The 20,154-nt window shown below is 36.3% G+C and overlaps 5 protein-coding genes across 8 annotated transcripts; 1 reads left to right on the top strand and 4 right to left on the bottom strand.

The window, feature by feature from the left end:
- Positions 1–2,621: 2,621 nt before the first annotated feature.
- On the bottom strand, positions 2,622–5,185 carry Mettl3 (methyltransferase like 3). Its single transcript, XM_017617394.1, has 7 exons — positions 4,883–5,185; positions 4,504–4,812; positions 4,311–4,438; positions 3,660–4,240; positions 3,374–3,597; positions 3,178–3,301; positions 2,622–3,105 (listed from the first exon to the last, which is right to left on the bottom strand). The coding sequence occupies exons 1-7, from the start codon at positions 5,043–5,045 to the stop codon at positions 2,658–2,660; spliced, it is 1,977 nt and encodes a 658-aa protein (XP_017472883.1). The 5' UTR covers positions 5,046–5,185; the 3' UTR covers positions 2,622–2,657.
- A 75-nt stretch (positions 5,186–5,260) lies between these two features.
- Stlk (Ste20-like kinase) lies at positions 5,261–6,807 on the top strand. Of its 2 annotated transcripts, XR_001847668.1 has the most exons (5): positions 5,261–5,648; positions 5,716–6,153; positions 6,207–6,446; positions 6,507–6,635; positions 6,697–6,807. XR_001847668.1 is itself a non-coding variant. In XM_017617398.1 (4 exons), the coding sequence occupies exons 1-4, from the start codon at positions 5,333–5,335 to the stop codon at positions 6,578–6,580; spliced, it is 1,068 nt and encodes a 355-aa protein (XP_017472887.1). In that variant the 5' UTR covers positions 5,261–5,332; the 3' UTR covers positions 6,581–6,807. The 2 variants fall into 2 exon arrangements, 1 of the variants encoding a protein (XP_017472887.1); XM_017617398.1 differs by having other exon boundaries at positions 6,507–6,807.
- Positions 6,808–6,913: 106 nt separating this feature from the next.
- Positions 6,914–14,269, bottom strand: Miro (mitochondrial Rho GTPase). 3 transcript variants are annotated; one of them, XM_017617395.1, is made up of 8 exons: positions 14,204–14,269; positions 12,702–13,102; positions 12,404–12,615; positions 12,189–12,341; positions 11,265–12,116; positions 10,850–11,199; positions 9,711–9,773; positions 6,914–8,177 (listed from the first exon to the last, which is right to left on the bottom strand). In XM_017617395.1, the coding sequence occupies exons 2-8, from the start codon at positions 12,898–12,900 to the stop codon at positions 8,039–8,041; spliced, it is 1,968 nt and encodes a 655-aa protein (XP_017472884.1). In that variant the 5' UTR covers positions 12,901–13,102; positions 14,204–14,269; the 3' UTR covers positions 6,914–8,038. The 3 variants fall into 3 exon arrangements, with proteins under 3 accessions (XP_017472884.1, XP_017472885.1, XP_017472886.1); XM_017617396.1 differs by having other exon boundaries at positions 9,735–9,773; XM_017617397.1 differs by lacking the exon at positions 9,711–9,773.
- A 632-nt stretch (positions 14,270–14,901) lies between these two features.
- Positions 14,902–15,968, bottom strand: LOC108363876 (uncharacterized). The gene has a single exon (XM_017617393.1). The coding sequence runs from the start codon at positions 15,778–15,780 to the stop codon at positions 15,307–15,309; it is 474 nt and encodes a 157-aa protein (XP_017472882.1). The 5' UTR covers positions 15,781–15,968; the 3' UTR covers positions 14,902–15,306.
- Positions 15,969–16,212: 244 nt separating this feature from the next.
- LOC108363887 (ATPase ASNA1 homolog) lies at positions 16,213–17,981 on the bottom strand. The gene is made up of 6 exons (XM_017617409.1): positions 17,733–17,981; positions 17,496–17,613; positions 17,249–17,430; positions 16,915–17,173; positions 16,660–16,836; positions 16,213–16,598 (listed from the first exon to the last, which is right to left on the bottom strand). Exons 1-6 carry the CDS (start codon positions 17,843–17,845, stop codon positions 16,452–16,454), a joined length of 996 nt encoding a protein of 331 aa, XP_017472898.1. The 5' UTR covers positions 17,846–17,981; the 3' UTR covers positions 16,213–16,451.
- Between the last annotated feature and the right edge of the window lie 2,173 nt (positions 17,982–20,154).

The following is a 20,154-nucleotide window of genomic DNA, read 5'->3' as shown; positions in this document are numbered from 1 at the left end:
ATTTTTATATATCCCACCAAAACCGGTAAAAAACGCAGTTTCGAAAAAAAGTGTTGGTTAAGGCCTTTATGAATTAAGGATGTCGTTACCATGTTTACTTGTAAAATAATTTCGTTAAAATACTGGACCTAAATTAAGGCGTTTGATATCGAAAGTAATTGAAACGATTTTTTTTGATTTTCAGATAACGGCATTCGATAGTGAGTGCTCTTCGTCAATTTAAATTGTAATGGGGTTCCCTGCAGCTGCAATTTTGTTCTATTCGAAACGAGTAATCACTCGATCAGAACCAAAAAGCTATTTTTAATTTAATAAAACATCCTTAAAATATATTTTGAAAAAAAAAACCAGAACCGAAATGTCCATTTTACAATACAGTAAAATTGGCAGCAACAATAAGGGTAGGGGACAGCTTTGCAAACCGTGCACCGTGCAAGGGCTTTGCAAGACTTCGAGAATACCCCTATTGTAGTTTTCGCGCCATTTAAATGTTGGAAATTAACCTTGGACTATCACAGCAAACTATCCAATTCTGTACGAAAAGCTAACTTGTCTAGGAAACCACAAAAGCCAGAGTTTCAAATTATGATTGATATCGACGATGGCAAACATAAGAAGGCTGAGGCTTTAATAGGAACTGGAACGCAAGCTCTGAACCGCTATTGTATTTGAATGAGAAGTGAGCAGAAATACACTCGTGAGGCTTGCCTTTGGTCGGAAACTGGCAAGGAGAATTAACATTTTTCACGAGTCGCACCCTTTTTTGCACTTCGAGAGTAACGATACTTTTTCCAAATTCAGTGTAAATGATTGGAGTTTCACCTATACAGCCAAAATATTTTCGCAATTGTGCGTCCATTTGCTTTTTTATAATTTTAGTTTAAAACAATGGAGTAAAAAATAATCTTAGGTTAGATAAGAAAAATCCATATTGATGTAGGGTTTTAACCAAGGCGTATTTAACAAGGTGGTGTTGGCCGTATATAAGTAAAAAATTACACTAACAAATTATACGCTGATGTCCATACTGTCATTGGTATGAGTTACAACAAACACATCATTTTGACGTAATGGCCTCCACGGCGAAAAACTCAGCTGTCGCCCCAACACCACCTTGTTTAATACACCTTGGTTTTAACTTTGCATATTTTAAGTGTCTTGGCATGCATGCATATGAAAATTTAAAAAATTGCATAATTTTTAGTAAACAAAAATATTTTGTCCGAAATTAAAGCGTAGATACATAGATGCTTTTGCAGTCCAACCATCAAATAAATAAAATTTAAAAAAATGTTCGAGGGTTTGACAGTATTACATTCATACAAACATAAATGCTGATGTGTTTTTTTTTTTGTTAATTATAAAGATTTGGAAGTGTTGCAAGATAAAAAACATGCAATTATTCACAAGTAAAACCCGAAAATCTTGAATTTGTAAATAGTAATAATATTAATAGATTGGCGCTTATATATATGTGAGTGTTTGGCCGAGCTTCTCCTTCGATTTGTGGCGTGCGCCTTTTGATGTTGTCTCACACAAATGGGAGGGATCTACAATTTTACGCCGACTCCGAACGGCGATTGTATTTTTATAAGAAGCTGGTTTTCATGGCAGAAATACACTTGGAGGTTTGCCATTGCCTGCCGCGGGGCGACCGCTGTTAAGAAAAAACCTTTATTCTACATTGTTTTGCGTTGTTTGACCAGGGGTTAAACCCAGGCGATGCGGAGTGGAAGCGCGCACTGCTTACCACTCCACCACAGCGGCCGCCTGTAAATTTGTAAATAAGCTAATGATTTAATGCAAATACACGCATAGTATAATTTTCCAAATTTAACCCACGCTTTGCTTTTCCAATTTTATGATTAATTTATGTATGTATACACAAGCAACAATTATATAAATAATGAAAATTGTTAAACATTAATATTAAAATTGAATAAGCAATTAAAATGGAAAATACATAATATTTAATTGAAATAAATGATACATTTTAAATACAATTATGTTTTTCGTTTTATTAAGAAAAAAATGCGTAAATGTATGTACATATCAGGGATGTTGCGAATATTCGCATTATTTTGCACATTCGCAATCGACATTCGCATTCGCATCAAATGATACGAATAGTTTTGTGAATGCGAATGTGTACATGGGCAGAGAGTCCACTCTAATATTGTTGAAATGGCTTCAAAGTTTGTCTAACCAGGGTGCGGGCAATAACCGGTGTTTGACTTCAGGCGCTAAACGGTTAAGTATTATATTAAGCAAATTGATAGGCATTCAGCAAGTACTTTTTCTTCAAAATAAAACTCGTATCTTGTGTCCTATACTCACGGCATTACCACCATTTGCCAATGTCTTACGCGATTACTTCACTTACTTTTTAGCATTTTTATTCGCTGAATTCCAGTTAAAATTAAACATTTACACGTGAACGTATGCGCTAAAATTAATGCACTACAATTTTTATACATAAACAAAGTATATATAAAAAAATTGTTAAAATAAGGGGTATGAGGTATGTAACTTAATCAAATATTTCAATTGACCATTGTAGTTTAATGATGTTTTGCTGCTCTAAATTATAGTACATACCACTATTTTATTTAATTTTTCTCTTTTTTTTTACTGGGTTTGTGTTTATTTATTGCTCTTTACTTCTTGGGGGTACTTGCCGGATTAGTTGTTGATCCAGCCGCTCCAGCAGCTGCCGCTGGTGACATACAATTTCCATCGGGATATCGCTTCTGGAACTGTGTTATTAACTCTGGATCGACCAAGCGTATACCGTCCAATTGATTGCCCAAAGTAATCCAATTCGGTTGCACGTTGTGTGGTCGGCCAAAAAGTTCTATTTTACGTGTGCCTGGACTAAGACGTTCAATGATGCCGTATATTTCATCGGGTTTATGTGAGGTGGCGCGTACTTCTGCAACAATAACATCGCAATCGAGACCGCGATTGAGATTTTTCGGATTACCTTTCATGCCAACCAGACAATGTTCTTTGCCATGATTCAACCAATGGCCTGTACGACCTGTGCGTATGATGCGTTGCAATTGATTTGTTTTTACCCAAATGAGCTCGTCAACGCGTTCATAACTTTGTTTCATAGGGAAATGGAGAGCAAATATATGTAAATAGCATATTCACAGTAAAATAAATATTAGCTACCCCCAGAGCTTTAGGCACTCCCGTCCTAATTCCATAGCGCGACCTGTTACCCACAAGAAAATAAGTCCATCATCTTGCAACGCTGGTACGCCTAACTGCCGCATCTCATCATCGGACATTGTACCTTTAATCAAACATATTAATTTATCAAATACGTAGGGCAAACATTTTGGAAATTTAAATTTCCTTAACTCACCATAAGGCAATTCCATGTGTATATCCCACGGTGGATCGGCCATAACAACGGCGAATTTGCCGAGTACTGTCATGTCTAGATAACGCAAATCACATTGTATCCACTGCGGGGGATAGAGTGTTACGCTGGGATCAATGCTTCGTTTGATGCAAAGTTTAGTCTTAACATCGACTGGCTTGTTAGTGTTTATATTCGGTATCGTGTCGACTTCGTAATGCACATACCTACAAAAACCGACAAAAATGCATTCGTTTAATTTGACTTAATTCTCAAACAGCGCCCATACTTGCATGTCGCCATGTGAAAACACGTATTTAAAAAACTGCAGTCGCCGAGTGATTCGTCGGTGTGCGATTGGATGATTTTCTTAAAATGCAATTTTGTGCAAGTATCTAATGTCTCTAAAAGTTCATCCGACGATTGTTCCGAATCAACTTCGCCGTCCTTTAAGTTATCCGATACAATTTCGCCATCTTCCGCATCCGATTCTGCAGCCTTGGCATCGTTTTTCTCTTCCTTCCCGCTGGTGTTGCCATTACTATCCGATGTTGCATTTGCATCGTCCATATTTGTTGTTTCCTCGTTATTTTTTTGGATTCCTTCCAAATCGATAATCGCTTTCCTGGCATTCTCTAATTTGTGGTCCCGCTTTTTTTTGGCTGCCATTTCCGCAGTGGCTTGTTGCGCTTTAAGGCACTCCACTTTTGTGCCATGTGGACAAAATTCCATAACCTGCGCCCCACCATGTGATTTGAATTTTTCTGCAACAGAGCGTTCCTTGGCAGTGGGCTTGGTTAATAATTCGAGTATTTCCTCGCCGACTTGTTTGCTTTGCTTCTCGCGCGTTGATGGCATCGAGAGGAGGGACTAAGGTGTCAGTGTATAGAAATTAGTTAATATATGTATATATATAAATAGAGATGCTTAGTTCGCAGACCATTATATCATCAGATGCATCCGAACCGCCGATAGTCGTCTCTTTTCGCGCATTTGGTGCTGCATTAGCTTCCGCCTTCACCATCTTATTAAGATTACAGTCCTCATTCTCGGCATCATCCGTTTCGACTAGAACGTTTGTGATTTCAGTAGCTATCGAAAAACGTATACAAATTCTATAAATATGTACCTACATTTGCGTTTCAGCTCTTCCTTGATACCCACATAACTGTCATTAATCAGTTCTTTATATAGACCTAACACAATGTTAGTTTCTACAGAAATCACTTCGCAGCCCACATCCTTTCCGATGGTAACACTTTTGATATTGACTGCTCCTTGCTCGGCCAATTTGTTTAGGGTGTAATTAATTACTTGCTGTGCAGGTGCTTTATCCAAAAATGTAGCCACTTTTTCCAACAATTGTGTAGATATTATTGGAAGCACAAGTGTGCTGGAGGAGAGTGCCTGCAAAACCGCTTTCTCTGCTTCGGCATCCGTCTCTGGCGAACAATGGTTACAGGTAAACTACTTTGTTAAGCTATGAATGGCACGCTACTGTTTGAAACATACCTAATTCTAATGGTGGATTCGGTGAATCCTTGGCTGTATCAACAACGTTATTTGGCGACGAAGACAGCAAACCGGCACGCTCTTTCTTCCGTTTCTCCAACTTTTCTCGCAGTGTATTACGTTTGGTCTTTACTGCTTTTATTTCATCCCAAGCATCAGCCATCGTATAACAGGAATGCAACAGAACCCTGTTTTCTAGGCGCCTAATAGCCACAAATCAATGAATCGACAAAAATATTTAATCTGGTGTAAAAATAAAACAACTTTTGCTATTCAGATGCTTCTTCTGGGAATGCGAATATTCACGGTGCTCAGAATACGAGCCGGGCTGTGGATGTAGACACAAGAAGAAGAAGCATAAAAACAAAAAAAATTACTGACCGACGAACAAAAACAAAAACAACTAAAAATTACTTAATTGGTGGAAAATTTGATAAACTCCATAATAAAATGTTTGGTTGCAATCCAAAGGATTACGATTTCAAAGTGGAACTGTCACGCGCCTTCAATGGCATTGGCACAGTTTACTTGGCCCAATACTTGCCCAATGGGCAGCATATCGCCGTAAAAAAGTATCGCATGGATAAGGCCAGCAAAGAAGAAAGCATCCTGGCTCGCGATGAACTACTTATCATGCGTCAGTTCAATCATCCCAACATACATACTTTCCATACATCGTTTGTATATGGAAACGAACTCTTCCAGGTAACGCCATTAATGTGCTTTGGTAGCTGTAAGGACACAATCGCCAACTGCTTTCGTGCAGGTGAGGGAATGATGATAATTTAATGGTATATTATTATTTCATATTTTAATTTTGAATGTCACACCAGGATTTCCCGAAATATTTGTTGCTCTTATAATGCGTGATGTTCTCACTGGTCTCGAATATCTGCATCGACGTGGTTACATTCATCGCTCCATTCGAGCCAGCCATATATTGCTTAACCAAACGAAAGCTGTGTTGTGTGGCTTTCGTGAGTCCACCAGCATTGTAGCGCATGGTGAACGTATCGGTGCATTACATAAGCTGGCTCCATGCAGTGCACGTAGTCTTAATTGGTTAGCACCAGAAGTGCTGGAACAGAATATAATCGGCTACACGGAGAAATCAGATATTTATTCAGTTGGTATAACATGCTGCGAACTGGCGAATGGAGTAGAGCCTTTCGCCGATGCTCAACCGACATTTATGTTCACCGAAAAAGTGCGTGGTAATGTGCCAACATTATTGGATCGCTCGACATGTCCGGCAAGTGAAGAGATGATTGGTAAGTGTTGCATAAATATTTTCACTTTTTTTTTGTTCAAACGTTTCTTACAGAAATAGTTGCTAGCACGGATTCAGACTCAATAAGGCAAGCACAGCAAATCTACTGCCAACGAGTTTTCTCTGATGAGTTTCATCAGATGACAGAAATTTGTATGGAAAAAAGACCGTCCAGCCGTTGGTCAGCACTGCAGCTGCTCAACCATTCCTTCTTTAAACAATGCCGACACACAAGCATATTGGACCAGTTACAACGTTTTGGCTTAGAGACGAAAGACTATTCGCAATTGCGAGGTATGGCTCTTGAATTTTGTTTTCCGATTTGTTAGAAAGTGTTTATTTTTTTGTTTCTAGACGAGAGTCTGGGTCTGTCCAGCGATTTGAGCGAACTGAATGTAAACAGTAATGATTGGGACTGGGACTTTTAAATTAACTGGTTTCAGTTTATTCGAGACATCTTGTCGTGAGTGTTTATAAGCGCATGTACGTACATATGTGCACAATTATTAGTAGTTATACAATATACATAAATTGCATTTTTTAGTTTCATAATAAATTTAATTTTATGTACTTACGCAACACCTCTAAGAGAGAATACCATAGACTATCAAATAAAACGTTTTTAAATTTGGTAAAAAGACAATGCAGAAATAAAAGTATTGATTTCAATAAAGCGAAGAAGAGTTTGTTGCCTCGCAAGTAGAAACTAACACCTTTCCTGCCTTGAGTGCATTACGCTTGCAATGAAAATAAAACTTATTTTTTGATGCTTTCCTATCATACTTTATTATGTGGAAGATTGAATTTCTTAAACTCATGAAGCCAATTTGTTATAAACTTCGTTTTAAATTAAATTAGTATACATGTATGTACATATGTATATGTAATTATATTTGTATATGCTTTTTTTTTTTCAAAATATAATAAAACACATACAAATCCATAAGAGTACTTAGAGTAAAAATGTCCACATGTGTATACTGTCCCCCAACTGGTCTTATATCGAAAGGTTCTCTTCCGGTACATATATTTTATCTGAATTGATTATTCCGCATCACCTTTCTTATGATATACAAAAATATTGTAGCTATTCATGTGATTACTATGTTTATATGTAAATGTATGTATGTATGTAGTTTGGTGTGTATATTATTGATTATATGCTAAATGGTATTGCTATACGATTGATTTTCAAATTGTTGCTTTCGTCATTTACTCCAATGCTAAAATAATTTTATTACTATTTATGTAAAAAAATATGTATGCTGGTATGTATGTAGACATAATATTAAAAGGTTGTAATGTATTAAGGTCAGATATAGATATATGTACATATATTAAATCGCTGCATTTATTTATGTACGAAATTTGCGCCAAATAAATGTCTTGAAATACATTTTATGTGGGTTAGTAAGAATATATTTACAAACAAAAAACGTTTTACGAAATATGCCTACTCTCATTTACGTAATTTTCATTTGACCATTTTTTTCTTGAACTCAAACACAATTTTTAACAAATTTCTTTTGCCCAAAAAAAATCTAAAATTCTTTTAAGTATGCTTATACTCGCATAATAGCGAAGCAGTAATTTTTTAAACTTCAATTAAATTTGATTTGAATCGCATTTTTTTTTTTTAATTCAATAATTTTAACCACATAGTATGACTTCCGTAAATTGAGTTGAAAAATAAAAAAGGTTTTATAAGCAGTAGGTTTTAAAGAATTGCGCGAAATTTTCGTAGAATCTTAACGGTATATCATATTTTTTTTGCAAATATCCAATGGAATTGATACGCATTCTTCAATCGCTGCTTACACGCCCGTGTGTGTGTCAAGTTAAGTCCCGCCACTGCGGTTTGTCCCTCCGATTGATCTTCATTAGTTTTAGTAACGTACATGTGAGCCGGCACTGTGCAGCGCTTTGAGTACAACAAAGCCCAGCACTGTAGCCGCAGCGACACCCAATCCAGCTTTCCACCAAAGTGTTGGATCCTCAGTCATTAAGCCAAACTGTCGCAGATGACTGGTTTGTGGTAGGTGGAATGTTGACCCAAGCGCGAAGAAAAATATGGAAAAATTATTAGCTTAACTGAATCGCAATGGAAAGTTGATATTACACATGCAAATAAGATTTCAAATACTACAATTAAAGCGAAGAAGCGTAAAAACTTAAGTATGCTTATGTGTATGTTTTACGGATAAAATTGTTAAATAAAATAAAGGAGAACAGGAAATGTCCCAGCGGACACCAAGAAAATCGTGAGGTGTGAAGGAGAAAGTTGTTATAATAAGTGCATTCAGTTTTCGACCCGATTACTAGCGGAAAACATACAAAGTTGAAAAGTTTCCTAAACGAACCCCCCAGGCGACAGTACTAAAAAAATTGAATTGTGCCAAAAACTGAATGCAATTGTTTATAAACTCTTCCTTTGTATGACTGGGTGCGCATTTGGATGGATGAATGAAGTGCACAAATACCAAATAATTTCCGTAAAGAAACAATAAAACGTAAAATAGTTTTAGGTGCCAAGTACGGGTATTCTGTGTGAAAAATATTTTAATGCAACACAACACACTACACATTTTCATACAGTATATGCAAACAGCCCTCTAGGAAAGAGAGTCATTCCTCCATGCATGCTGTACAGATTCTAAAAAAAAAGCATGGAAACATTCCCTTTCGTTAAACAGTTAATTTCGTTTTTATCAAACGATGTCATTAGAGGAAAACTTTCCTCCTAACTGTCTATGGAATGCAAAAACGTTCTGTAGTACACATCAAGCTTTCCTTGTTAAGTGGGGAAATGTTTACACCTCTCGACTCAAAACTTCTGCTTTGTTTCCATATGCAACGAGGAGGAATGTTTCTACATTACTTCCAATTGGAAGCGTTCCACATTTTCTTTGGGGGATGAGTTAAAAATATATGTATGTATGAGTATCTATATAAGTAAATAGTATGTAAATTAGGGCTGGGACTATACGTATATTCGTATATCTGTTCGGATATTTCTATACACGGATAAAATTCGGAAATCTGCTTAATATCCGTTCCTTTTGTTATCCGATTATTCTGATTTTTTAATCAGATATTCGAATATCCGGATTATTTGCATATAGAACTCCCAGCCCTAATGTATGTACATATGTAAGTATATACAAAAAATCCAAAAACCATATTTTACCATAACCAAATTCTTTTAAATAAAGTTTGATTAAAGTCCAAAAAAATATTTTCATCTAGCAAATGTGTTATAAAATAATATCGGAAACCCAATTTTTTATCAGTACTAAATTTTTTAAACTAAAAAATGATTTGATATTAAAAAAAAAATAAATATTTTCTACTAGCAAATGAGTTATAAAAAGGTATCTACGTTATGTTGCTGATTTAATTTTTTTGCAGTACGCTATGTATGTATGTTATAACTATGGTGTATTGCTTTTTTACAAAATATTTGCTCGAAAAAAAGAGAAAAAAAAACAACGTATGGATAGTATGATATTAGTTGCTCGTTCGGCTGTTTTAAATGGCATTAAGAAGTTTCACACTTACGCTGATTCCCACAGCTGTACCAACCTGTGCTTGTAAAAGAGTATCCATGCGGCCTGAAAACGCCTGCAAATCATTGCGCGCAAAAAATTTTTGGATTTAGTTAATTTAGATTGTTTTTGGTTATTATTATTATTATTTTTTTTTGTGCAACAATCATCAGCCAAAACGCAGCCAACCAAAGTCAGGTGAGTAGTGAAGTAGTTCAAACACGCGCGATAACGTATTTTTTTATTTGGTGTAAAATTTGTTAGTTGATGCAGCAGTTAGAAGATAAAGGGAAAATAGCATAATTAGGTTCGTTTTGTTTTTAATTTCTTAGTTTTCTTTGCGATTTTATAAGTATTAAAAGTATGTATTTAAATACGTGAATATCGATTTAAGTTTTGTAAAAGAAGCTATACTAAATAGATATGTATAAAAGAGTGAACCTAAATTAACAAAATAAATGCTGGTCTTATAGCCGATTCAGTCCCATTTAAAAGGGTGTGTATTTTCAAGGCTCTTATGACGTTATATGGCATCTAGATGCCATTTAAAAGAAAATGAACCCTCCATACTAACAGAAATATGAATAATGGTTCGCAAACACTCAATTATGCGGTGTGTTAAAAACTACTAGCTACTAGCTGCAGCTAAGCAAAACAAAGGGATCATACAAAAGAAAATTTTTTAGATAGAGACATTTAGTGATGATCTAAGGCGTGTATGAGGTGAAGGGTGTCACCATATTTGAGCAAGTACAAATGTACAACTACGCTAACTGCACCACACAAATGTAAGTATACTGCATATCTATGGTCATAAGCAACAACCGCCTACGTCGTCAAAAGAAATAATTCAGTTATATACGCTATCGTATTCCACAACTACTATTCTCTATAAAGATAATATTATAATCAAAACGTTTTTTCTCGAATTCAAGTTTTTCGACTTAGCCGGTTATTGCTTATGACCACGGATATAGGCATAACCAACCTAACGCATTTGCTATATCACAAATATGTACCAAATGTATCGATAAGAAATTCGCCTTTACCCAATTCGTTTGCATGTGTGTAAAATGTTGGGCATATTTACTATATGTGTTATGGTAAATGTATTAATATCTATTTCTTATTTATTTTCTATGCGCTACTCACGGAAAAGCCGCCATGGTTGCCAATTTTGTGTAGACCTCCTTTTTATTGCTCTTCAAGCTGAACAGGTGTGGTGGCAATAGTTTGTATTTAGTACAAAACTCTGCTGGTTGTAGCAAATAATCTTGTCGCCGTTCATCTAAATCACCTTTGGTGCCTACAATCATCACTGGTATTTTACTCTCTGCATAATATTTGATGTAAATGCGTGCAATGTATTCGAATGAACGCGGATTTGATGAATCGTAAACAAGACAGGCAACATCACAGTTCACCTCTTGTGGCTGCAGTGGGTCTAAAGCGTGCTTGACATCGATATCACGCAAAATAAGATGCTTTTCTTGGCCATAAACCTGCAATGAAATTTCATTGTATTGTAGGTTTGCCCAGAGTACAATATTATAAGAATACAGTTTACCTGCACTGTGTTAACGCAATGCACTACATTAGTTTTGAATTCCTTCCCAATCAGACTCTTCATGTCATCCACCAGAAATCCACGGCACAAGCCAGTTTTACCCGCGCCTTTCGGTCCAATTACATGACACATGTAAACCGAACGACTACTCTGTCGTTTTGCCAAGTCAATGCGTCGTTCGCGGGTCACATGTATTGCCGCCAATTGACTATCGTTCTCGTGTACATTGAAACCCAAATATGCTAAGTACTCCAATGTTTTTGAAACATCGATAAGCGCCATTAGCGTCCAGCGACATAGCCAGCCGTGTAGCGTAACCCAACCTTGATCGTTGGTCGGGCACGACTTACGTATATCTGTCGAATAAGACCAGGGCGCCGATGGACAAGTGCTAAAAATCATTTTGTGCTCCTCCGGGGATAGTGCGCCATCGCCATCTTTGTCGTATCGTTCGAACAGGGCTATGAGGAACTGTTGGCCGCGATGTGATAGTTCTGTGCTGCTGCCGGGTGGTATCTTCAACGTGGGACGCAAATAATCTTTACACATTTCCAATTGTTCGTTGTAGCCGAAACGGCGCAACACTGCCCAAGTTGTTTCATTGCGTCCACGCTGTATAAACAAGCAATGCAGGAAGAGAAAACCCTTTAATGTAACAGCATCATGGATGATACCGTCTGGAATATTCTTCTGTATAACAGCTTTCACTTCGTCCAGTATTTGTGGTTGTAGGGGAGTGTTGAAACAGCGACGTTGAAAGAGATTCAATTCGTAGTCGTTCAGCAAATTATCACCATCGATGTCGCAAATCTTGAATATGCGAACAAGTGATTTTTTGCATGCTGGAGTGAGCTGCAATAGTTATTAGTAGAGTTAGTATTATTAGTACATGCCTTCTAGTCTTTAATCCGAAGTTGTACTTACATCTTGCTCCTCCATTATGTATAGCGGCGATGTCGGATGCAAAACAGCCTTTTGTGCATAGTAGAACATTTCGGAAATGTTGTGTAGCGTTTTGGCGGAGCATTCTACACAGCTCTCTACTTCTGGAAAGTCTTCCATTATTGTCAATACACTCTAAAAATTTAATTTAAACATTGTATTGCTTTCATTTTTTATTGCATGATAAAGAAACTCACATCAATGGTTGAGTATTCTATCAGATCGACTTTGTTGCCTACCAACACAATGGGCTTACGCTGCTGGTCTGGCCCAATTGCATTACGAACCAAAGGCAGCCAATGTGAAGTTATACGATCTAGCGAATCGTCATCTTCCACGCTATATACAATGCATACAACATGCGCCTTGAGAATCTCTTCGTTCAGTGTTACATCAGTTTGTTCTGTGCCTGGTAAATGAAAATACGTATGTACAAAACACAAAAAAATTATTTTTTAAATAATAGTTTATACGTAAATATATTTTATAACTCACTTGAGTAGTCGACAATGTTTGTTGGCACCTGTTCAGGTGTTACATTAGCGGGTATTGTTATCTCTTCAGCTTTTGGTGGAACATCCTCGGGAAATTCTTCGCTCACAAGCGAGAGTATGAGTGAGGTTTTACCCACTCCCTGATCGCCAACTAACAATATGCGCACATTTTTTCGCTGAGCAACACTGTATTGAACCATATTTGGAGTTTTGATACTTTAAATTCAATGGCAGGAAAAGGATCTGGTTTTGAAAGTAATTTTTGATTTTACTAGGGTTGTAGATATAGTGTTTACAGTGTTTACGATTACTCAATTTTCGATAAATAGAGCGAATACGAATCCCAAAATATAAACAGCGCCTTGTAGACCGCTCATCTATGCTGAACTAGAGCAAAGCTCACTGGAAATAAAACAAAAAGCGCAAGATGATTGCATGTTAAACCTAAAAAAAAAGTCACCTAAAACGTAGAAACTTTGCAAAACTCTACCGAAGTACATACTACATAGCTACATATCGCACACCTAGAACTTAAGTGATAAAGGTGTGCGATATGTAGGTAATTAACTTCAAACCATGTAAAGATTTTCTTCTTTTTATCAAAAACTTTTCTTATCAAAGCGGTAATTGGCTTCAAAAACTTCATTGCGAACAAGAAACACACAATAGTTGCATGAACCAAAAATAGTCGTTGGTTCATGCAATAGTTGCACTTAACTAATATGAACCACAAGCTGAACACAGATACCTGAATTTTGTTAATTATAGCAATTCGCACAGTTTATTGCTCAATGGTACATTGCTGCTTTTGTGTTCTTGTTTTATTACACTCTAGTAGGTTTTTAGTTCACTGACCGCTTTTAACTATCAAAGCAATGTAGTCCGGTTTGCATTTACATGGATAATAGTGATTAGCAACTACAATTTGTTCAAATATATTTTACAATGAGCATTTACTGCACCGGGCAAAATCAATAAATGAAGAAAAATGATATGTAATTTGCTGCAATATATCTCTCGTTTAATGCGATATGGTAATCTGCACGTATTAAAATTCGACTCCAAAACTGCAATCCAGGCACTGTAGGGGGCCAGTGGCTCTGAGGAAAAAAGATAAGCGTAGACGCCAGATTTGTCACAGAATCAAATAAAAATTTCTTCGCAGGAGGCTTTTTGCACCGCTTGACTGTTTACTTTTCCCTATGCATTGGCCCCTATACATGTTCATATGTATCTACAAACATAACGCCACAAAATCGCAACCACCATCAACAAGGCACATTTCCCCCCAAGTCCCAATTTCAGTACCGACTAGCATTTTCGCAAGTCGGTGTTAATCAAATTGGTCACATGTTTCCATCTTTAACAAGTCCTTCGATGATAGTACTTCGAATATATTTATTTGAAAATATGCACAAAATATTCCACGGCATAACAAAATATATTTGTCGCGAAAAAAAATAATTACATAAACCCGACAAATAAAAAATATTGCAAACAAACCTCTCCTACACAAGATGAAAATCCGTCGTCTGCCAGACAGCGAAAGGGTATGTTCAGTGAAAGAGAAGGCGCAACTATTTGTCAGATACCATTGTGAATATCTGCTCTTAGTGATGTATATTTTGTTTGTTTATAGTGGTTACTTAATAAAGTAGTTTTTAATCGATTTCAAAAAAAGGAAGAAGTTATCATTTCATATGAATTTATTTTTTATATGTTACTGCATAACTTTGGACCACGTTAACCGATTTCTATAATTTTTTATTAAAAGGAAATGTGGTACCTCAGATGTTGGACCATACTAATTTGGTTCACATCCGATCATTGGATCGTGAAGAAATTAACGGTACTTTTAAATTTTTATATGAGAATTAAAGACGGTTTCGTCTTATGCTTAAAAATTACTTGTTTAGTTTTTACAATTTAAAGAAATTGTTAAACTTATACTTTGAACTTCAATATGTAACACCAGTAATTATTTTTTCGCCCAAAAAAAATTATACCATTATGGTCAGGACTAATACCCCTGTCGATCCTAATATAAATTTGTTTTACGTATTCTGTACTTACAGCAAAACTTTGCATATGTATGTAGATTACCAATCGATACAGACTGATAACGAACAGCTTCCTAATAGCATTTCGAAATTCCTTCTGAGTTTAAAAATGTTGTTAAATAAATAAAAATGCAAATCGTGTTACAACCAAGATTTTATTTTTTTTTTCAATGTACATACATATGTTTTATATGATGCAAGTGCAAATTTTATAAATATACACATTTATGTGTTCCTGCAATTACTTCAGCAGCTATTTTTACTTTTAACTTTATTTCCACTCGATTCAAAACCTATATATGTATATAGAGATTATTAAAAAAAGATATTACGACACCAGCGCCTTAACCGCTCCCATGATAAACGTGTTGTCTGTAAATGGGAGCGGCACTGCATTTCATATACGAAATTGCATTTGAAAATTCCGGCCAGTGTATTGAACTTTAATTGCTGCATAATAAAAAAGATTAAAGGCGACTAAAATTAGATTTCATTCCTTGAGGCTATGGAGGAGCACCAACAAAATCACGGTACACATCAATGTATTTAATTTTTGTCCACCAATTTGTCACAATCGGTGAAGTAGTCAACGCTAAGCTTTACTAAAACTGCTCCGGAAGCCAAACCGGCAATGGTAGCCAAAGCTGCGTTTTCTCTTGGTAGCACCGACCTCATCAAAGCCCATGCAAGTACTGAACCCATGCTGAAGAGTGAGCCTCCTAGAATCGCGTACAGACCACGTCGCGAATTGGGTATTTTGCTTAGATGTGGACGTCCATATATATAGAAGGCGGTGCCGGCCAATGAACTTAGTAAAAGCACATTAGTCAAATCCTTTTTGGGTAAAATCTTGGATACGAAACCGGGATTCATTACGTTAACAGCAAGTGCAGAATACGATACCACACCATGCAGTGGGATGTAGTAGTGGAAAACGTTTTCCTTGGTGAAGGGTTTAAGCCCAATCTTGTCACACAGTGTGCAATCTGCATTTTTGTTACTAGCTCCTTCGCCGGCCATTGTTTTGTGCAGCTGATATTATTGTTGCGTGGAAATTTATTTAAACTTGACCGACTGTGCGACGTCTCTTTACGAGTGTAATAAAATGCTATATTTATGGTTGAAAACACGATAATTTTGCAAGTTCGTCTACCGCCGGTGAATTTACACAAATGTCATTTGCCTGTTATATAAAAGAGAGGAGATCCACAGACAGAAGTCATTTTTATTTTTATTCTCACCGATGATGTGCAAAAGTAGAGTAACCGGGCTCGAGTAGAGTAACCGGGTTATTTATTCGATATCGATTAATAAAGTAATTACAATCCTATTAATAAAGACCAATCGTCGCCTGGGTAAAAGATAGTCGTATGTTACGCACGTACGTATGACGCTTACGACAATATTTTACCCAGGCGACGCAATGCCAAAAATATGAACAAAAAACTGTTGGACAATGTAAAAGTAAATGTAGCTTTATTTTAAATACATACCTTACAAATTGAGTTAACTTTTTTTAGCTATGACTTCAATTTAATTATTGAGATATATCAAAGTATACGGTTTGGAATACAGTTGTGATTTTTGCAAACATTTTGTATAATCGACTAGCAGTTATACGTAAGATGTGTTTAAAACCAAAACTTCGTTGCTACAGTGCTAATATACACATATTTCTGATTATCTTAAAATCAATTAGGAGTATATGGTTTTATTAAGTTTTCAGCAAAATTTTTAATATTTTCAACACCACGCACTTCCTTCTCGAGCAGTGGTAATTTCGTGACGTGGAAATCTTCATAAAGGTCAGCAATTTGATCCAGGTATTTTTCTTGTATCTAAAATATTAGCGTTATAGAAAAACCAATCCACATTAAAGGCTTATTGAAAATTGAATACCTTGTACCGTGACGCGCACATGGCGCATGGCTCCTGGTTTTGTTTCTTAAATAGCAGTTGATTGACTATGATATTGTGAGTATCTATGCCGCATTTGGTCAACTCCTGCACAAGACGTTCGGTTTCGTACAGTGATAGGAATTCAGCGATACAAACACAAACGAAGGTTGCCTGGTCCTATAACGAAAATTTCGATGTAGGTAATTAATTCTAAAATTTTGCTCATTGTATGTTACACAAATTTTATATGCTTACTGGATTTCTAAACTGCTCGTTCACTTGTCTTATGATTTTTAGCATTTCATCCAGCTTTTGCGTTAGCGAGTCGGCATTAAAGTCTGTCATGCCTAGTATACTACCGAATTGTGAAATGAAAGGCGCTATCTTCATTTTCAACCTCAGTAGTTTTCCTAAACCCTTCTCAACGACCTGCGGGAAGGAAAGCAGGCGTAATGTGTGCCCTGTCGGCGCTGTGTCAAATATGACTACCGAAAAGTTCATTGCCTTTACTAGTCTGAAAAAAGTATTGGAATAGCAGATGATGGCTCTAACGAATTTGATCTTTTTCCACAATTATGCTTTTACTCACTTCATTACTTCTGCATAACTCATTGCTTCATCTATGCCTGGCAGCGCATTGACCACTTCATGTAGTACACCTTTGCTCAAATGTAGTCCTTCATTTTCGGTTTCAAAATATTCATCCGGCAACTCGTTAAGCCCAGCATTGGGATCAATTTCCATTGCATACAAATTTGTGAAGCCATTGACCTGCAAATCTCAATACAAATTACTCTGAGATTTTTAAACTTTAGTTTTGGCTAATTTTTAATTACCTTTGTTGGCACCTTTGTAAACTTTTGATCAAATGCATCCGATATGTTGTGCGCTGGATCTGTGGAAATAATAAGCACTGACTCACGAACTTTGGACATTTGCACCGCAAGGCTGCAGCTGTTTATAGGAAGTGAGTAGAATTGCAATGGTAATTAAGGTGGAAATTGAAGTAAAAATATGAATTAAAGAAAATTGTAGTATTTTAACTCTGAATTATGCTATTTGCGTTTAATTACCTGCATGTCGTCTTACCCACACCTCCTTTTCCACCTACAAAGATCCATTTAAGTGATGTCTGCTCGACGATATTGCGCAGGCTGGGCTCCATTGGCTCGTAATCATCACCCATTGTGAAAATTCTTGGTCGCAAAAATTTGTTTAAATGCAATAAAATAGACGCCCAACTATTTTTCAATGCTAATTTCACGCAAAAAACCACTATGAGTTGACGGGTTTTTGTCGTAGGGAAGTCGAAAAAAAATCGATGCATCGAAAATATCGATGTTTTACTTCGATGCATCGAAAATTTTCCACTCGATGTATAAATAGTCGATGTATCGATGCACTGACATCTCTAGTACATTGAAGCATTGTTCCTGTTTTTCAATTGTACAAAAAAGAGAAGGAGGATCAAAAAATTGAAACAGCTCCAAAAAGTACCGTTAGAAATGAAATTAGCTCAGTTACAGTAATTTATTAGAAATTTTGTACAATTTCGCTAATAACATATTTTGTTGTGAAACAAAAGTACAGCAACAAAAAAGCATTTTTCCTGTAAAAACGTCAACCAGTGATCGCATGCCACTTTTCACGATTTTACCAGAAGATAAAGTTCGGGTAATATCTGCAACTTCATTCTCTACACGGCTCTCCAAAAATCGCTCTCATTTACATGATTTTGGAGGATTGTGGAGTACGGGATCATTTTTCCTGTAACTTCCTGCAAGTTCGGTTAAAACCCTGTAAGTTCATGGAGTACTGGATCAGAGCTATTATCTGAAAAATCCTATATAAATCAACACATCGATGTATGCCCTTCGATGCATCGAAAAATATCGATGTACATTTCGATGCATCGAATCAAAGAAAAACATCGATGTATTCTTGCCACTGACATCCCTATTTTTTCGGCAAATGTCAGTTGTCAAAAGGTGCCGTTCACAATCAACCAATGGCCAATATATACAGTGTTGCCCTTAAAAGTTTTCAGAAAGTCGCAAAAAAGGGTAATTACGAAAGAAAGGTTCTCCAAATTATTTTTGCTCTTCTCTACTAGTAAAATAATAACTCTGTTGAATTTAAAAAGATAAATAGCGGGACAAGCATTACACAAAACAGGGTTGCAAGCATACCTTAAATCTAGCTGTTGCAAGGAGAAGAGTTGCATTTCCTTTGAAAGTTTTAAGTGATGCATTTTTTGGAATAAAGCCCTGTATGCAGCTCTCAAGAAAACGGTCAAGAAAAAATTGCCATTATTTCGCGTGTGTGTCCAAGGAATTTTGACATTTTTGATACCTCACAGCCTGTTGCCTCACTCTTTCCTCAAGAAATAATGGAACGGGCATATATTTCTGTTGCAAACCTGGGTTGCCTTGTGCTCTTTTTTCACAAAATTAGAAAACCGTAGGAGAAGGCATACTAAATTTCTTAAGAACTGCGTACTGCCTTAAGGAAATTTGACCACAGCAACTATTATATACACAATTGTCGTTGTCAGCTGCGAACCGCCCAAGGCGAATTTAATAAGGTAGTGTTAGCCACCACCAACTCAACGTGATATTCATACCGTCATTGGTATGAATTACAACAAACACATTATTTTGACGTATTGTCCTCCACGGCGAAAAATTCAGATAAAGATAAAGTCAACAAATTTTCATCCGAAATTCAAACCTTTTCTCAAAAATATTAGATTTTTTTGAGTATTTTTTCAAGTTTCAAGTGTCTAGGAATTAACGTTGATTTTTTTTAGATTCTTTTTTTTCCTACACAAGGTGTTGCGCTTTCTTCTATATAAAAATAAATTGTCTATAGTCATTATATGGAAGCAAAATACATACATAAATGCACATGTCTTTATAAAACAAAAACTCATGCTAACACGGTTCAGTTTTAATGAATCGTACAAAAAAATTCGTCGTTCAATCAAAAAAAAAAAAAAAAATATGGTGGCAAAATCATTTATCTACGGACACTATTTCGATCTTTCTTTTCAATACACCGCAATAAGCGCATCAAACATTTACAAGTTAATGAGACAATAATTAAATAGTCTACTAAGCGGTCAGATAAGTAAATAAATAACGTGACAAACACTTTATGAATGAATGAAAAACCCACTCATTACAATGTACACACGCACACAAACTGCTATTCATTTCCTCACGCACGCATACAAAATAAGGTGAATGCAAGAATGGCTGCTTAACTATCTCCCATTGCAATTGTTGATGCAAAGTTCGAGGGCAAGGCAAAAAGACGCTTGGGGATTGAGCGACATTGGGCAAATAACTACATACATACATAGTATAACGGTGTTGGTGTACGCGCCTCGTTAACAAACAAATGTTAAGCAACAATAAATAGAAAATAGACTCCTGCGCAATTCCATTTAAACGGCCCAACAAGACATCCGATCGCCGCGCAAATACTTTCCAT

The sequence above is a fragment of the Rhagoletis zephyria genome, unplaced genomic scaffold (assembly GCF_001687245.7).
Source record: "Rhagoletis zephyria isolate East Lansing unplaced genomic scaffold, Rhagoletis_zephyria_1.1 Rzeph_scaffold_01401, whole genome shotgun sequence".
In the NCBI taxonomy this organism is placed as follows: Eukaryota; Metazoa; Arthropoda; class Insecta; order Diptera; family Tephritidae; genus Rhagoletis; species Rhagoletis zephyria.
The sequence above is the reverse complement of the archived record's forward strand: the minus strand, read 5'-3'. Positions and strand labels throughout refer to the sequence as shown.

What these genes read in the sequence shown, in the direction of transcription:
- Mettl3 (XM_017617394.1), bottom strand. Translation starts at nt 5,045, where the DNA reads ATGGCTGATGCTTGGGATGAAATAAAAGCAGTAAAGACCAAACGTAAT. An exon ending in GGAAGAGCTGAAACGCAAAT is followed by an intron (nt 4,439 to 4,503) that starts GTAGGTACATAT and finishes CAAACGTTCTAG; the next exon opens with TCGAAACGGATGATGCCGAG. An exon ending in GAGTGCCTAAAGCTCTGGGG is followed by an intron (nt 3,106 to 3,177) that starts GTAGCTAATATT and finishes TATGAAACAAAG; the next exon opens with TTATGAACGCGTTGACGAGC.
- Stlk (XM_017617398.1), top strand. Translation starts at nt 5,333, where the DNA reads ATGTTTGGTTGCAATCCAAAGGATTACGATTTCAAAGTGGAACTGTCA. An exon ending in CGCCAACTGCTTTCGTGCAG is followed by an intron (nt 5,649 to 5,715) that starts GTGAGGGAATGA and finishes ATGTCACACCAG; the next exon opens with GATTTCCCGAAATATTTGTT. An exon ending in AGACTATTCGCAATTGCGAG is followed by an intron (nt 6,447 to 6,506) that starts GTATGGCTCTTG and finishes TTTTGTTTCTAG; the next exon opens with ACGAGAGTCTGGGTCTGTCC.
- Miro (XM_017617395.1), bottom strand. Translation starts at nt 12,900, where the DNA reads ATGGTTCAATACAGTGTTGCTCAGCGAAAAAATGTGCGCATATTGTTA. An exon ending in ACATAATGGAGGAGCAAGAT is followed by an intron (nt 12,117 to 12,188) that starts GTAAGTACAACT and finishes TAACTATTGCAG; the next exon opens with CTCACTCCAGCATGCAAAAA. An exon ending in ATTGCGTTAACACAGTGCAG is followed by an intron (nt 11,200 to 11,264) that starts GTAAACTGTATT and finishes ATTTCATTGCAG; the next exon opens with GTTTATGGCCAAGAAAAGCA.
- LOC108363876 (XM_017617393.1), bottom strand. Translation starts at nt 15,780, where the DNA reads ATGGCCGGCGAAGGAGCTAGTAACAAAAATGCAGATTGCACACTGTGT.
- LOC108363887 (XM_017617409.1), bottom strand. Translation starts at nt 17,845, where the DNA reads ATGGGTGATGATTACGAGCCAATGGAGCCCAGCCTGCGCAATATCGTC. An exon ending in AGTTATGCAGAAGTAATGAA is followed by an intron (nt 17,174 to 17,248) that starts GTGAGTAAAAGC and finishes TACTTTTTTCAG; the next exon opens with ACTAGTAAAGGCAATGAACT. An exon ending in TGTGCGCGTCACGGTACAAG is followed by an intron (nt 16,599 to 16,659) that starts GTATTCAATTTT and finishes CTAATATTTTAG; the next exon opens with ATACAAGAAAAATACCTGGA.